General features: G+C 44.2%; 1 protein-coding gene across 2 annotated transcripts in view; it reads left to right on the plus strand.

Annotated features, from left to right (window-relative positions):
* The first annotated feature begins 8,996 nt into the window (after nucleotides 1–8,996).
* LOC306842657 (genetic suppressor element 1-like) overlaps nucleotides 8,997–16,436 on the plus strand; it is a 212,116-nt gene continuing 204,676 nt past the window's right edge. For both annotated transcript variants that reach the window (XM_079373625.1, XM_079373626.1), the window contains exon 1: nucleotides 8,997–11,467. In XM_079373625.1, the coding sequence (XP_079229751.1) occupies nucleotides 9,299–11,467 (2,169 nt within the window). In that variant the 5' untranslated portion in view covers nucleotides 8,997–9,298. The remainder of the gene's footprint in view (nucleotides 11,468–16,436) is intronic.

A 16,436-nucleotide genomic window follows, 5' to 3' on the forward strand; every position in this document is an offset into this window, starting at 1 on the left:
GGCACATCTTGCATCATTGTTCCCTTAATCCTACCCCATACCTAAATTTAACAACTACCTTGATAACTGTTAAAGGAAAACGCCACCGTTTTTCCATATTCCAATATGTTCTTCCCTCAACTTAGACGAGTTGATACGTACCTCTCCCGTCTCAGTGCATGCACTTAATCGCTCTAGCGCGCGGCTCCACTTTGGTTCCACTATGTTAGCATTTAGCTTAGCACCATTAATTCCTTTGGATTCAAACAGGGATGAATTTAGAAGCCACCAAACACTTCATGTTTTCCCTATTTAAAGACGGTTACATGAGTAGTTACACGAGTAAGTATGGTGACACAAAATTAAACGTGTACTATGACCGATGGAAAATTAAAAGTTGCTATTTTCTAGGCCGATATGGCTAGGAACTATACTCTCATTCCGGCGTAATAATCGCAACTTTTCATTTTTCGTCGGTCTTAGTACACGATGTAACTACAGAAGTGTCAAGTTTTAAATAGGAAAAGTATCAAAACTCTTTGTTCATTTTTGAGCGAGATGCTAATGTCTAATCTGATTCTGTCACGGTTCACATATGCATTGCTTCCTTCTCGTCCTGTGTTGTGTCATGTGCGTTGTAATCATGTGTGTGTGGGCGTGACCAAGCCATCACAGCAGATCAGCGCCTCAGCTGAGGCTCGTTTGCAGCACCAGCTGCAGCTCATTTACGCACCTATAAATATTCACCTGGTTCTCTTCTCCATTGTCAGATCGTTGTTGATGTCTTCACGAAGTCCTCTGTACCTGTTCATGTCGTCATTGTGGATCCGTGCTACTGTCTGGAGTCGCTGTCTAGTTCGTGGATTGTTGCTGTGTTTCTTGTTACTCGTCTGGATGCATCACTCTTCACCCACGGACCCGCCTCAACTCACCATTCTTCTGTGTTGTCCATCTTCGTTCCTGCGCCACTGATCATCACTGTACTCTGTGTTTTCTGACCTTTTACAATTAAAAGCTTATTCACTCGCCAACTTGCTTCCTCCTCCTTCGAGCGTGACAGAACGATCTGACCATTCGATGGAAGCAGCGAGTGCACCTACGGATTCCCTGGAGGAGTTTTTCAGCCGGAGTATCAGCAGAATGGACAACCAGGAGGCGAGTCTGAGTAACACGGGGCGTGCTATTCAGGCTCTAGTGGCGCAGGTGTCCGAGCTCACCCAACAGTTTCAACATCTGCGTGTCCTCACTGCGCCACCCACGCCGCCAGTCCTCCCCACCCCACCGGAGAACCTCTTCCAGTCAGAGCCTCGGCTGCCCGTGCCCGAGTCTTACTCCGGGGAACCTAGTTTTTGCAGGGCCTTCCTCATCCGGTGTTCGATGCATTTCTCCTTGCAACCCAGAACGTTCAGCACGGAGCGAACGAGGGTTGCATTTGTATTGACACTTCTGACTGGGAGAGTGGCACTATGGGGTACGGCGGTGTGGGAGAACCAGGATCCATGCTGCGCCTCGTTCCAGACACTATCCGAAGAGATGAAGCGAGTGTTCGACCGTGCCGTCGCCGGGAAGGAAGCGGCCAGAATGCTCGCCGATCTTCGCCAGGGTGAGAGATCGGTCTCGGATTATTCCATTGAGTTCCGGACCCTGGCAGCGGAGTGTCGCTGGAACGAGGAGGCGCAGTGGGACATGTTCCTGCATGGGCTGGCTGACCGCGTCCAGAGGGAGATCTACGTCCTGGACCTCCCCACCACTCTCAATGGATTAGTAGATCTGGCATTGAAGGTGGACGCACGACTATCTAGAGTCGAACGGTGCGTCCCTTCCTGCCGAGTTCCTGGAGGGGCGGAGAGGCAGCGGTCCAGCGACGGGGACGTGGTCAGTCCCACCTACGATCACGAGCCCATGCAGGTAGGACGGGCTCGGCTCTCCCGGGAGGAGAGGGAGAGGCGGAGATCCCAGGGTCTTTGTTTATATTGTGGTGGGACAGGACACTACCTGAACAAGTGCCCAGTAAAAGACCAAGCCCGATAGTAACTGTGAGGCTACTATCGGGTGGGATCTCTGCCGAGAAGACCTCATCATCCTCGTCGACCCTCCTCCCGGTAAAACTAAGATGGGCAACACATTCTTTTGACTGTCATGCACTTCTGGACTCTGGGGCGGAGGGTAATTTCCTGGACTACACGTTTGCACATAAACTTCAAATCCCCATCAAGCCACTTACACACAAGATATCTGTCCACGCCCTCAACGGTCTTGAACTCCCCACCATTTCTTTTACTACTGGACCCGTCACTCTCATCACATCAGGCAATCACACCGAAACCATCTCCTTCTTGATCATGGACTCTCCCCTTGCACCTGTCGTTCTCGGTCACCCCTGGCTCATTCGTCACAATCCCAAGATAGACTGGCACCTGAAATCCATCATGGCTTGGAGCAATAGATGTTATGAGTCCTGTCTAGTGTCTGCCTGTTCGTCTGTTTCTGTTTCTGTTTTTCAGGAGGAGGCGGTGGATTTGTCTAACGTGCCCGCAGAGTACCAGGACCTGAGGGAAGTGTTCAGTAAGTCTCGGGCAGCTTCTCTTCCTCCGCATCGTCCTTACGACTGTGCCATAGATTTACTGCCAGGTACGTCTCCGCCTAAGGGCAAGTTATATTCGCTTTCTGTTCCGGAAAGGGAGGCTATGGAGAAATATATTTCTGATTCTCTGGCATCCAAATTCATCCGCCCTTCCTCTTCTCCAGCAGGGGCGGGGTTCTTTTTTGTGGGGAAGAAAGATGGGTCTCTGCGTCCTTGCATTGATTACCGAGGGTTGAACAACATCACGGTAAAGAATACTTACCCTTTGCCGTTGATGTCTTCAGCTTTCGAGAGGTTGCAGGGAGCGTCAATTTTCACAAAATTGGATTTACGTAATGCTTATCATTTGGTCCGCATGAGGAAGGGGGATGAGTGGAAGACTGCCTTTAACACCCCCAGGGGGCACTTTGAATATTTGGTCATGCCCTTCGGGCTGTCCAACTCCCCGGCGGTCTTCCAGGCACTTGTCAATGACGTGCTGCGAGATATGGTAGATCAGTTCATATATGTCTACCTGGATGACATATTGATTTTTTCTTCATCTCTCCAGGAACATGTGCAGCACGTCCGGCGAGTGCTTCAGAGGTTGCTAGAGAATGGGCTTTTTGTCAAGGCGGAGAAATGCGCTTTTCATGCACAGTCTGTTCCTTTCCTAGGGTACATCATTTCGTCTGAGGGAGTGCGCATGGATCCTGAAAAGGTTAAGGCTGTGGTGGAGTGGCCAAGTCCAGATTCCCGTAAGGCCCTACAGAGGTTTCTGGGGTTCGCTAACTTCTACCGGCGTTTTATCCGCAACTTCAGCCAACTAGCCGCGCCTCTGACGGCCTTGACCTCCCCCAGAACTACGTTCAGGTGGTCTAACACGGCCGAGGCCGTGTTTGCCAAACTGAAGGGCCGCTTTGTTTCAGCCCCCATCCTCATAGCCCCTGATTCCTCACGTCAGTTTGTGGTGGAGGTCGACGCGTCAGAGGTGGGGGTAGGAGCAGTGTTATCTCAGCGCTCTCCCACAGACGACAAGATACATCCCTGCGCGTTTTTATCCCATCGTTTATCACCAGCCGAATGTAATTACGACATTGGTAACCGGGAGTTGTTGGCAGTCAAGCTAGCGTTGGAGGAGTGGCGTCATTGGTTGGAAGGGTCGGGGGTACCTTTTATCGTCTGGACCGATCACAAGAACCTAGAATATATTAGGACTGCTAAAAGATTGAACCCCAGGCAGGCTCGGTGGGCACTTTTTTTCGGTCGTTTTGATTTTTCTCTCTCGTACCGCCCGGGTTCCAAAAACATCAAACCCGACTCTTTATCGCGCATTTTTGACCGTTCCGAACGCCCGTCTACTCCCGAGTGCATTTTACCCGAGACTCTGTTTGTCTCCGCTCTCACATGGGAGGTCGAGTCGAAGGTCAAGGTGGCCTTAGAAGGGGTAACGCCTCCGCCCGGATGCCCACCGAATCGGTTATTTGTGCCTGAGGGTTTACGGTCAGACGTTATTCAGTGGGGGCATTGTTCCAACGTGGCTTGTCATCCAGGAGTCAATCGTACTAATTTTTTGGTTAAGCAACGATTCTGGTGGCCACATATGGCTCACGACGTTCACAGTTTTGTTTTGGCTTGCTCGGTTTGTGCCACTGGTAAGACTTCCAATCGACCCCCAGATGGGTTACTTCAACCGCTGCCCGTCCCTTCGAGACCCTGGTCCCATATCGCGCTAGATTTCATTACCGCCCTCCCGCCCTCTCAGGGCAACACAGTCGTTTTGACTGTGGTGGACCGATTCTCGAAGGCGGCCCATTTCATCCCCTTGCCCAAATTACCCTCAGCCAAGGAGACAGCGTTGACAGTCGTAAACCACGTCTTTCGCTTACATGGCCTCCCGGTGGACGTGGTTTCCGACAGGGGACCCCAGTTTGTGTCCAAATTCTGGCGAGAGTTTTGTAAATTACTGGGAGCGACTGTTAGTCTGTCCTCAGGGTTTCATCCCCAGAGCAATGGCCAAACCGAGAGAGCCAACCAAGATCTGGAAAGGGCGTTGCGATGTTTGGTTTCCAAGAATCCTTCCTCTTGGAGTCAGCAACTGTCTATGGTGGAGTACGCCCACAATACGTTGCCAGTGTCGTCCACGGGCCTATCTCCGTTTGAATGTAGTTTAGGTTACCAGCCACCCATTTTTCCCAGTCTGGAATCCGAAGTCGCGGTCCCCTCCGCCCACGCCTTTGTCCAGAGGTGTCACCGCACTTGGACTAGAGCCCGTGAGACTCTACTCCAAGTGGGGGCGCGCACCAAGGCCAAAGCCGATCGCCACCGGTCTAAGCCTCCCGTTTACGTCGTGGGTCAAAAAGTGTGGCTTTCAACCAAGAACATTCCTCTCCGCTCCGTTTCTAATAAGCTTGCTCCCAAATTTATTGGCCCGTTCACTGTCACCAAAATCATTAGTCCGGTGGCAGTCCGCCTCAACCTTCCTCCAGTGTACAGGAGAATTCACCCCGTCTTTCACGTGTCCAAAATTAAACCCGTGTTTCGCTCTACTATTAATCCGCCAGCCCCGGTTCCCCCCCCGCCGCGACTCGTAGACGGGGAACCCACATTTTCGGTAAATCGTATTCTGGACTCAAGACGGAGGGGACGCGGATTTCAGTACTTGGTGGACTGGGAGGGTTACGGTCCGGAGGAGAGAAGTTGGGTACCTGCTAGAGACATACTGGATCACTCCCTTATTGATGATTACAATCGACAGGTAGGGGAACCTGGGAACGCCAGGAGGCGTTCTTAGGAGAGGGGTACTGTCACGGTTCACATATGCATTGCTTCCTTCTCGTCCTGTGTTGTGTCATGTGCGTTGTAATCATGTGTGTGTGGGCGTGACCAAGCCATCACAGCAGATCAGCGCCTCAGCTGAGGCTCGTTTGCAGCACCAGCTGCAGCTCATTTACGCACCTATAAATATTCACCTGGTTCTCTTCTCCATTGTCAGATCGTTGTTGATGTCTTCACGAAGTCCTCTGTACCTGTTCATGTCGTCATTGTGGATCCGTGCTACTGTCTGGAGTCGCTGTCTAGTTCGTGGATTGTTGCTGTGTTTCTTGTTACTCGTCTGGATGCATCACTCTTCACCCACGGACCCGCCTCAACTCACCATTCTTCTGTGTTGTCCATCTTCGTTCCTGCGCCACTGATCATCACTGTACTCTGTGTTTTCTGACCTTTTACAATTAAAAGCTTATTCACTCGCCAACTTGCTTCCTCCTCCTTCGAGCGTGACAGATTCAATTAACTATGCTAAACTGCGCTAAAAGTGCTACCGCCAGACCCGGAGATCGGCTGAATCGATTCAAAAACAGTAAAACTCAACTTTTTAACTCTTGGGGACTTGGAAAATGAGCCTATTTCCAAAAAAAGTGGAGTGTTCCTTTAAATGCACGCACTGGGAGAGGTACGTATCAACTCGTCTAAGCTGAGGGAAGAACATATTGGAATATGGAAAAACTGTGGTGTTTCCTTTAAGGAGTCAGCAAAGTAGCAGTTTATTGAGGCAAAAATTGTAGTTAACCGTTGAGTCAACCCTTGATGACTCAGCGCAGAGCTCTGCAACTGATAACTTCCTAGAGATTGTTTTGTTCCATTGTGGTAACTGTCTGACTAACATAATCATCTAATGTCACAGGTTGTCTCCTGGTCCTTTGAAGTCTGGCCACAGGCTGTTCTCATTCAAGCCAATGTTTACACAGTCTTTCTGACAGATTGTCCAGTCCTCTGGCAATTTTATGTGGAGCTGGTAGTTGAACAACAAATAAGGAAGACTGCAGAACTGTGTGACCATTAAATATTTTATCAAGGTGACTTTGCACAACACCCAGACATATGTTTCCTGTTCTGTTTGTCCAAATGTGTAAAAATAAACACAAAGCCACCTACTAACTGCAACAAATGTTTTAGTGTGCCTTTCATCTTACTGAGAATATTTCAGATTATTACTGTGCTGTAATGGTATGGTATAGCCAAATTGGGCAATGATTACAAAATGTAATGTAGTAAGAGGTTCATAATCCAAGTAACAGATCAGTCAGCTAATTGTTTCTTCCCGCTTTTTAATCACCAAAGTCACAAGATAAGGCTTTACATAAAACCAATTGCTTTAATCTACTTAGAACCACAGATTTGCCTTGCTCTTGTACCACGTGCTGAAATCTTTTTTTTTTTTTTTTAAGAAAATAAAACACTCTGTTTGTTTACTCAAATTGAGTAATCAAGGTCAAAGTTTTCTGTTGTCTTAAATTTGTTTTGTACAAATGAACCATTCCAAATGAAGCCGAGCATTATCTTTAATGCCATCAGCAATCAGTTAAAATGTGAAAATTCACCCAGCACAATCAAATGCTCTGTGCACGACTGTGAGCATGTCAAACAGAGCAAGAAGAAGTAAATTCAGCTCCATCGGCATGTTTCTTGTTTCCCTTTATTCATTTTTGTTCTTCAGCTTGCTGTCCCCATGGCTCTAAAGAATAATCCATATTTATGCATACTCTTCAGGTCCATGATCCTTGGTGTCAGATGTAGTGTCACGCTCACACTGGTCAAACTTTTATTCCTCATTGCATACACTTCATTTCTCTCACATTTCTCCCTTTCCTCTCTAGGGCCCACTATTCTGTACACGTAATTTATATACTGTTTCATTTTGAAGGTTGCACACTCTGGAGGTCGTATTTGTCGGTCATAAGTGTCATTGAGACTCATTAAAAAAAAACTTTGATTAAAACTTAAAGAAATAAATAACCATTGCATTACAAAGCAAAGAAGAAATGAGCAATTCACACCTCATGAGGGAATAACAGTGAATTTTATAATGGTTACTTTTCTGAAATGAGATAACCTTAATAATGTATGCAGGTGACAAATACACACACACACAAAAGTCCATATAAGAGACATAGAGTTGCATGATTGGATGAACAGTGCTTGGAAAACTTGATTTGACACTTCATAAAATAGTCAACAGTTCCAGGGTTTTACCAGGGTTTTCAGTTTGCATCATGTAGATGTAAGTCATATCAGCGCCATCAAGTGTTACCTGATTGAACTTCCGAACTTCAGGTAATTAAAACTCAAGTTATTTTTCTTGAATTCATGATTTATGTTAACACCTCCATTCCTCTTGGTTCAGCCATCTAAGCTGTATATAAATAAACAATAAATTAGCACTGATTTATTCATCTGTGTTTTCATATTTCAGAAAGGCAGAATTAGTTATATCATCTTGAGAGTGTGCTTAAATGGAGCAAACCAATGGAAAGTAAAAAAAAAAAAAAGAGCAATATGGGTGGCTGGACCATTTATTCCATCTGGATTTATGTGAGTGAATTTCAAATAAAATGAGAAATTATTGGCCATGTTTTGAGTTTCATTTGCATGTAAAGCATCCTGTAATATTTTGTGTATTTATATTTTCCATTATATTGCATTTTTATGCACATGGCATTATTGTCAAAGGATTCATATAGGCCAGGGCTGCTCAAGTTCAGCTAAAACAGATCTTCAATAGGATCCAGCTAAATAAGATCTAAATAAGCATGGTTTGTTTGATCAGGATTGGGACTGAATTCTCTAGGTATGTGTAGCTCTCCGGAAGAAGGATTGGGCACTCTGGATATAGGCATTTCAAGAAATTCAGTTGGACTACCGCCACCGAAAATAATTAATAAAATAAAATAAAAATAACAAAACATTTTTTTTAAAACAATTCAAATAATAATACAATTAAATGGGGGGTGCTATAGATCAGACAAAATATATCAGTCTTTCTCTTAAAGGTAGGCCTAATATCTTATTTAGCAACAAAAACAACAAATGGCATGGATTGTGTTATAACTGTGCCAACCCATGCAGTGTCTTGAAACATTAAGGGTAGAAAATAGGAATTCATGTTTTTAGATTTATTATATTTGAACTATAATAATGGCCTATAAATAGACCAAAACATGTTTATATTTATATCTAGAGCCTCGCATGTTTCTGTGGTGTTTGGAAGTAAGGGTGAGAGGAAATATCATTTACCTGATATGAAATCAATGGAAGTGTAAAGACTTTGTCAAGCAAACATCTCTATGTGTGTAGGTGTGTGTTGTGGGTGTGCAGGTTTGACTATACTTGTTAGGTCCAAAAATGTCCTCACTAAAAGTAAAACCTGTTGAACACCGACTGGTGAGCCTGACCTTTAAAGGGCCATGCTATTTAAATCTAGTGTTTTGCGCATGCTTCTCTGTGAGGGTTATGTTTAGGGGTAGGGGTTGGGTTAGGCAATAGAAAATATCCTTAACCTGATATATAAAAAAAATGTAAGTCTAGATGTCCTAACTAATATAGTGAAACATACGTGTATGTGAGTGTGACTGAGTGAGTGAGAGAGGGAGGGAGAGATAGCGCTGTGTTCAGTGGTCTCACAGCCACAGTGTGAGGAAACTTCGCCAAGCAACTTCAATAAGACTTTCTGCTCTCTAACAGCACACGGATTACCCCGCCGCCTATGAGGATGTGACTCCAAACGGTTACTCAGTGTACTTTTCTAGATTGTTACACGGACGCACACATCTAAAATCCCCGGTGCGAGTAAGTTTGTGGAGTAGGCGAGTTTTTCCGCGGGATCGATGGCGCTACATACGTGAAGAAACGCACAAAGAATGTTACTGGGTTTGAAATCACGCTGCTTGTGTTTCTGACGCTATTACGCATGGAACTATGAACGATCCGGAGTTCACGCCGATCTCCAAGGCGCAGCAGCGAATGGCTTCGGCTTTACCCGGGGAGGTGAGCCCTCTGTCCGGCAGCGTGTGCAGACCCGAGCGCAACGGGATCTTCTTCATTCACTGCTTCATCTGTGGGAGCGGGGTAACCCCGGGGAAGGAGCTGAGCCTACAGGTAAAATACCAACGAGAAAAGGATGGCCCGTTTTTCCCTTTCCTGCAAGGCCAGGACCCGGCTCCTGGCGCTCCGGAGATCGGTCCGGATGGGGACGCTCTGGTGTGCGCTGTATGCCACTGCTTCCTGCGCGAACAGTGGAACTCATTCGAGCGCAACAGGACGCCGATCGAGAAGCGCATGTACTGGCTCAAGAGACCATACCAGTGCGACTTACGGAACATTACTTACGATCTGGAGCGAAGAATGAGCGTTAGCAATTACGACGCCAATGAGTCGGACATTTCCTCATTCTCTGATAATGACCTGTCCGAGCAGGACTTGGACCTGTCAGCGTGTGTAATGAATAGCAATAATGCCACAGGTTTCCGTGCGTCTAATAAAGCATCAAGAGAGGGCAGTAGAAAGAACGCAGTTAGTGTTAAGAGCAGTCCTGAGTCGGTGCGATATCCGACCAGAGTTTACACAGGTCAGGACGTACCGATATCAGATCGGGGTTCGACTAAAGTCATCAATCATACATCGCATTCATCCGTGTCCATGGCTCTCCAGCAGTATGACAGTTTATCAGTGCGCACACCGCTGCAGGATAACGGCATCATTACGTGCGATAAGCAGTGGATACATGCGTCCACCGGTGATTCGGACGCGCCTGACAGCTGCGATATCAACATCACCAGCGATGACGAGAGAGAGCACCCAGCATCATCACACTTAGACGTAGAGAGGAGCCAAGCAGCCAAATGTCGCTCCAGTTTTTCTTCCGATGAATGTGCCTGTTATATTTGTGGAAGCAGGCTTCCAGCAGGAGGCCGCTTTAGGGTGTTTGTACAAAAGCAGGAGAGAGCCTCCAGTGAACCATTCTTCCCTTTTCTTTGGCTCCATACCCCTCCACCTGGTGCAGTGCCCCTTAGCCTGGGTGGATACACTCTGGTATGTACCACTTGCCACTCCTCCCTCATGCAGCAGTGGCAAGGGTTCGAGCTTGCGGATGTTCCTGTTCTCCAGCGACTTTATGTGGTGCCCCTCAACACGGGTGCTGCAACCCCTCTTTCTTCACCTGCCATGAATGATTGTGGGGATGGACTACCAAAAATCCATCCACTCCCCTCCATGCCACTGAATCGCAGGGAGGCCTGCTACCTATGTGGAGAGGACTGCAGTCGAGAGGTCAGGATGGCATACACTCATGTTGGTGCAAGTAAGGCCCGTAGTGCAATGTATTTTCCATTCATAAATCTGCTACCATGCCCTCCAAATGCTCAGAGAATGCGGAATGGAAGGGTACACTGCTGTGTCGCTTGTCACAGCATCTTGGAAGGGATCTGGGCAGAGTACTGCCTTTGTCTAAGCGAGGAGCTCATTACTTCTGTCACCACGTTCCTTGAGAGATACCACCTGGCCATGGGAAGGGGAGGAGTCTTGGTATCCCCCCCCAAAGGACCCTTGTCGACCCCTTCTCAGACTGCCACAACAACCGCAAGCCACACCTCCATCTGTTACTTGTGTGGGGAGGAGCTGTCTGGTGGAACCGAGTATCAACTTCATGTTAACCCTCCAGGGCGTTGTGGGGAGAGAGAACCCTTTTTTCCCTTTCTAACTGTCCACCCTCCCGCTCCCCGTGCCCGCCTTGCTGATGCCACGGGCCTTGTGTCTACCTGTGCACTGTGCTATCATGACCTGCTGGGCCAGTGGACCCAACATGAGAGTCAGGGCTCAGAATCAGGCCCATCCAGCAGCCCCTGGGCACGTCAGTATAACTGCAACACTTTCATCTGCTTCTTCTGCAGGAAAGAGAAGAAGAGACCTCTTGGACTGAAGGCAGTGTGCGTTGACCGCTTGCCTGTTTTCCTCTATGCTCCAAGGGTCAGCCAGACCCTGGTAATTGACAATGGCAAGCAGTTAACAATTGGCTCCTGTGTGGAATGTAAGTCCATGGTGCTGGCTGGGCAGAACATGAAGCCGGTTAGTGGAATCACACAAAACAAGGTAAGAATGTTACGGGCCAGACTGCTTTCCATTATAATCTTTAGACTCTTGTTTCATAGTCCAGGGAGTTGAAAACAATTTTACATGTTTAGAAAATCATTATAACCTCAGCTTACTTTTTTTTTTTCAATCAACTGGTAGAGGGTCTTTCAGAGTCTTCTGGGGTCTCAGTTAAAAGAGTTTATTAGGCAGCTGTGGCTGGAGCTGTTTCTGGGCCAGCATGCAAAAGTTCATCTGATGCACTGATGAGTGAGTGAGCCAAGTGTTGAAACTGAAGTTTGATGGCAGGCTGCTGTTCTTTCTAGCAAGTGAGGCGGCCATAACAGGCAGGGGGTAGATAAAGTATGGAGCCTGTTGCATTAAAGAAATAAACATTTTGCAGACAGTCTAGTGGTTGTAAGCTCTGTTTAAAAACATTCTTCCCAGTGGCCAACTCAAGCTTTTGTTGGTCTCCGTGTGTGTGTGTGGTAGTTTTTGTGTGTATTTTGAGGATGTTGAGGAACACTGTGTGTTTTTTTAGGCTGTAAATAGCTGTATTCACATATTGTCAATCTTAATGTCCAGGTAGATGTTTATTTTGTGTTTTGCACAAAAGTATCTCTTCTCTCAAATCTTTATATGAAGCTACCTGTATGTATGGCTTTGTTTACTGCAGGGCTCCAGACTTACATATGAGAGTGATGCCAACACGTTTTACAGTTGGTGGCATCAGCATTTTATTTGCACTCATGGGGATGGCGAGACTAATACTAAAGAACACAAATTAAAGTTACCAATAATATTACATATTTTGTCTTATTTAAATGCACATTTGGCACCTTTGTCTAGAAATGATATTTTCTAACTATTTGGTCTCTCTAAAACAGGTCTTTGTTATGAAAACAAATGTTATGGAAAAATAAACTGCCATTTACAATGGGCCTATACATGACTATATTAAAAGCAGTATAGTTATACCACATTCCTGCCAAAATGTCACGGTAAATACAGTTTACTACAGTAAATACATGGTAAATGTTTTCAAGGATAGTGATTTGTGGATTGAAAACTTGTGTGTACATGACACAATGATTTCTCCTGTTTTCTTGTGTTCATTGCTGTTGAGAATATTGTGCCTGTTTCATCTGGTTTGCAATTAGTTTCAATCACAGAGACAAAATTTGTCCGATTTTCTGTGCTGAATTAAAGCACTATTCACTGGATCCCACAGCACTGTTTATAAATTATGCCATGTAGTCAAGATCGCTCTGAGAATAAATGTACCTGCTCTGGCTGGTAATGTGCTGAACAGCTCAAATGGATAGCGCTGTTTAATTAACATTTAACATTTAATTTTTAAAATTTCATATGCAAAATAAATGAAAGCGCATAGTCTAATCATACAGTTGACCAGCTTTATAGAGGCTCCAGTGTGACCGCTAACAAAAATGGACCATTTAGTCGCAGTCTGAAGCCCTGCTACTGTATGAAAGATAAGCCTGTTTTGCATTCGTTTACCCTGCTCCTTGTTTCTCATGATATACTTGTGTTTCCTGGTATACAGGAAGCTATTCTCTGAAAGTTGTATGCAGATGCTCTGAGCTAGGCATGGATAGCAAATAGCTCTGGTTGTGGCAGTCATATAAAGTACACTGGTCAACATAATTTAGCAATAATTTAAAGCAAGTTGTTGTTTGTTGTTGTATTACATTTACATTTAGTCATTTAGCAAACACTTTTATCCAAAGCGACTTGCAAATGTAAGTGAGATAAATAAAGTTACAATTTAAATGAATGAGCAAATGTCCAATAATAATAATAAAAAAAATCTTTCTCAATATATACAATCAGGGTTTGAAATGAAAACCTGCCAACCTGCCAAATGCAGGTGAAAATCAACCATAGGAGGTAAAACATAACTCAATAGTCAGTTTGGTTAATAAATGATGTCCTTCAACCAGGAGCCTCTAACATTAGCAAAACAAAGCATAAAGAGGGTCGCACACTAAATGAGAAGCCCCATGTCTTTTAAATTTAAATCTGTAAGTGCTCTGTATTTGAGGACATATGTTGGTGGTGCCCAAATATGTCTCCAGAGGCTATTAAAAAATCTGGCGTGCCATTCTCATAGTTTTCCATTAAATTACATTAGCACCAAAATATTTATATATATACTGACTTCACCTTAGGCTGGAAAATTGTATATTTTATATTTGTATATTGTATAAAATTGTATTCAGTTTTAACTTTTTTTGTTTTGTTTTGTTTTCTCTATTATTATCTTTTTTTGGGGGCTATGCTTCATAATAATATAGATTGTTTTTTATCTTTCCGTTTGCACTGTTTCTTCAAATACTTAAATTCAATCTCATTTCAATTTTTGTTCATTCTAAAAGGGCATTTTTTACCCCCTGTATACAGTAATGACTAGAATGTGTCCATTGTGTGTTATGATATCTGTAAGATGTCTCAGGTGCTTCTTGTCTGGTGTAATGGGAGATGAGGCCACTTTTTAATTGATATGAATGAAAAAGACTGAGGGGCTTCAAAACACTGAATTCATTACTCTCTTCACATGCTCATACATTTGTACTTGTATGAATTTACCTCTGAATATAATTTTTTTTTGCCTGTCAATGTTGTCATTATTGCAGGGACAAAATTTTAGTACAAAGTTTGAATTTCAGTATGTCTACAAACTGCGCCTTGTGTCGCCCTGGCACAAACTTTACATTGATGTACCGTATTTCAGTAGTTATGTTGAGTGTTTCATATTGTCATCATTCTTCAGAGGAATTATTAGATTTTGACAAAATTGCACACAGCATGCAATTTTACAATGTACGCTAAACACTGTTTAGTTAGTCAGAGATGATAGTTAAGGCTCAAAATTTTGTTAATGTCTGAATAATTTAACTCTAACTTGATCTGACGATGTTCATAAATGTACTGCAAAAACTTGCACATTTGTGTAATTTTGTCATTAAAATATTTAAAAATCCATAATTGAAAAGATAAATGTAATTCTTTTGAAATAATTATTTGTATTGGAAGTGTATTTTGCTTTACGTACAGGCAGATTTGTTGTGTTAAGTATAAACACATTGAACAACAAATAATAAGACTTATAAAAACACATCTTAATATCTTATGGAGTTTTACTGTACTTCTCAAGTAAATTTATCTGGTTTTAAAAATATGTTTTACACAGTCAGAAAGACTCTTTTGCTGTGATCTCTTTTGTCCTGCCTCACATTGCGATACAGACAGAAGGTGTATCATTCATATGGCATTTGTGGAAAAATCTCAGGTTTCAAACATCAGGTTTTAGCAAAATATCTAGTCCAGCAAAAATTAAATTTCAGGTTTACAATTTTACAATGTCAAACTTTTAAACTAATGTTTTAGACAATTTTATTTTGGTCTCGTATGGTTGTAGGTTATGGCCTCATACATCCTCATAGGAATGTGGATATTGAAATCCACTTATAATCAAATTTGTTGCGTATTTTCTGAATACATTTTGGCTGGTCAAATTCTTATTTGATGCATTATTCATTAATGATGTTATCATTCTTTCTGTCAATATCTCTGGTAATGCCTTCTCTGCCTATTTGAATGAGTGTCAGGTGTCTTTTCCTGCTTGTGTTCAGATGAGTTACATCCTTTACAAGAGGAACACTGTTTGTGTGGCATGACTGAAGCTGAAAGATTTTTTTAGCTGACAACTTGTCACTTAGTGTGTATGATGTGAATTTAGCCATCAGCTGAGCATGCTTGGACTGGTTGCTTGCAGTACAAATTGTGTAGCCTTTTGTAGCCTCATGAACTCGCCGTCTGTGCATGTACCTGAAATTGATTGCGCTGTTTGGTGGGTCCTCTAGGTGACAACATTCAAAATTGGGCATTTGCTTTTAACAACTACTCAAAGAGGCAGATGGAAAAGGTTCATAAAAACAACAGAAGATAAAGGTGAAAACATTGTGCTTTTAACATTGGGTGCTTCTCAAGCGGAAGGCTGCTTCCTAGTGAGAAAGCATCTTTCCTAGTCCAGTCCTTAGGCCTCAAAGCTAGCTTCCTGCTCTGCATTAAATGCTAGAATTAGATGCTCTAGTACAGGGATCTCCAACCCTGCTCCTGGAGAGCTACTGTCCTGCAGATTTCAGTTCCAACCCTGCTCCAACACACCTGTCTGAAATGAACAAGTAGGCTGTGTCCAAATTCAGGGTCTGCATCCTCCTTAGGATCCTTCCTACCCGGTTGAAGGAGGAGGGATCCTCCGACGTCCGCAAAACCCGGAAGTCGGTGTTTGTGAATTTGGACAGCCTACCCTTCTTTCAGTTCCCTCCCTTACCCGTTGCTCATATCCTGTCGCCTAGCAACCGTGGAAAATGGACAAACAAAGAGTTATTCTCCTCATTTTAATTCTTTTGGAAGAAATAAAGCAATTAAATAAATTAAATACTTTCTTTGCTCGTTGTCGGAGAGTTTTTTATATCAGACTACAAGACAGTCACATCCAGGTAAGCCATTATAGCCTATTTTTATTTGTTTTTAAGTATTCTACTAATTTCTCCTACAAATTCATTGAGCCGAAGCATAAACTTTAGCTTGTTTTGTCAGAGAAACTCCTCTCCCACTCCGCTACCGCTCGCTTCGTCCGCCATTACGCTCTGCCGAAAAGAATTATGGGATAGGTAGGACGGGAAAGGATCCACCACACCCATCCTTCCAATTCGGGGAAAAGGAAGACGTATTTGTGGACCGCATTTGAAGGATCCTACGAATTTGGACAGCCTTCGTCGCGGCGCTGTGACGTAACATCCTTCAAATGAGTACTCCGAAGGATGCAGACCCTGAATTTGGACACAGCCGTAGCCTTGAGGACCTTGATTAGCTGGTTCAGGTGTGTTTGATTGGGGTTGGAGCTGAAATCTGTAGGACAGTAGCTTCACTTGGCTACATCATAAATGCACAAAAATACTATTAA

Source organism: Barbus barbus (genome assembly GCF_936440315.1).
Source record: "Barbus barbus genome assembly, chromosome: 23".
Lineage (NCBI taxonomy): Eukaryota > Metazoa > Chordata > Actinopteri > Cypriniformes > Cyprinidae > Barbus > Barbus barbus.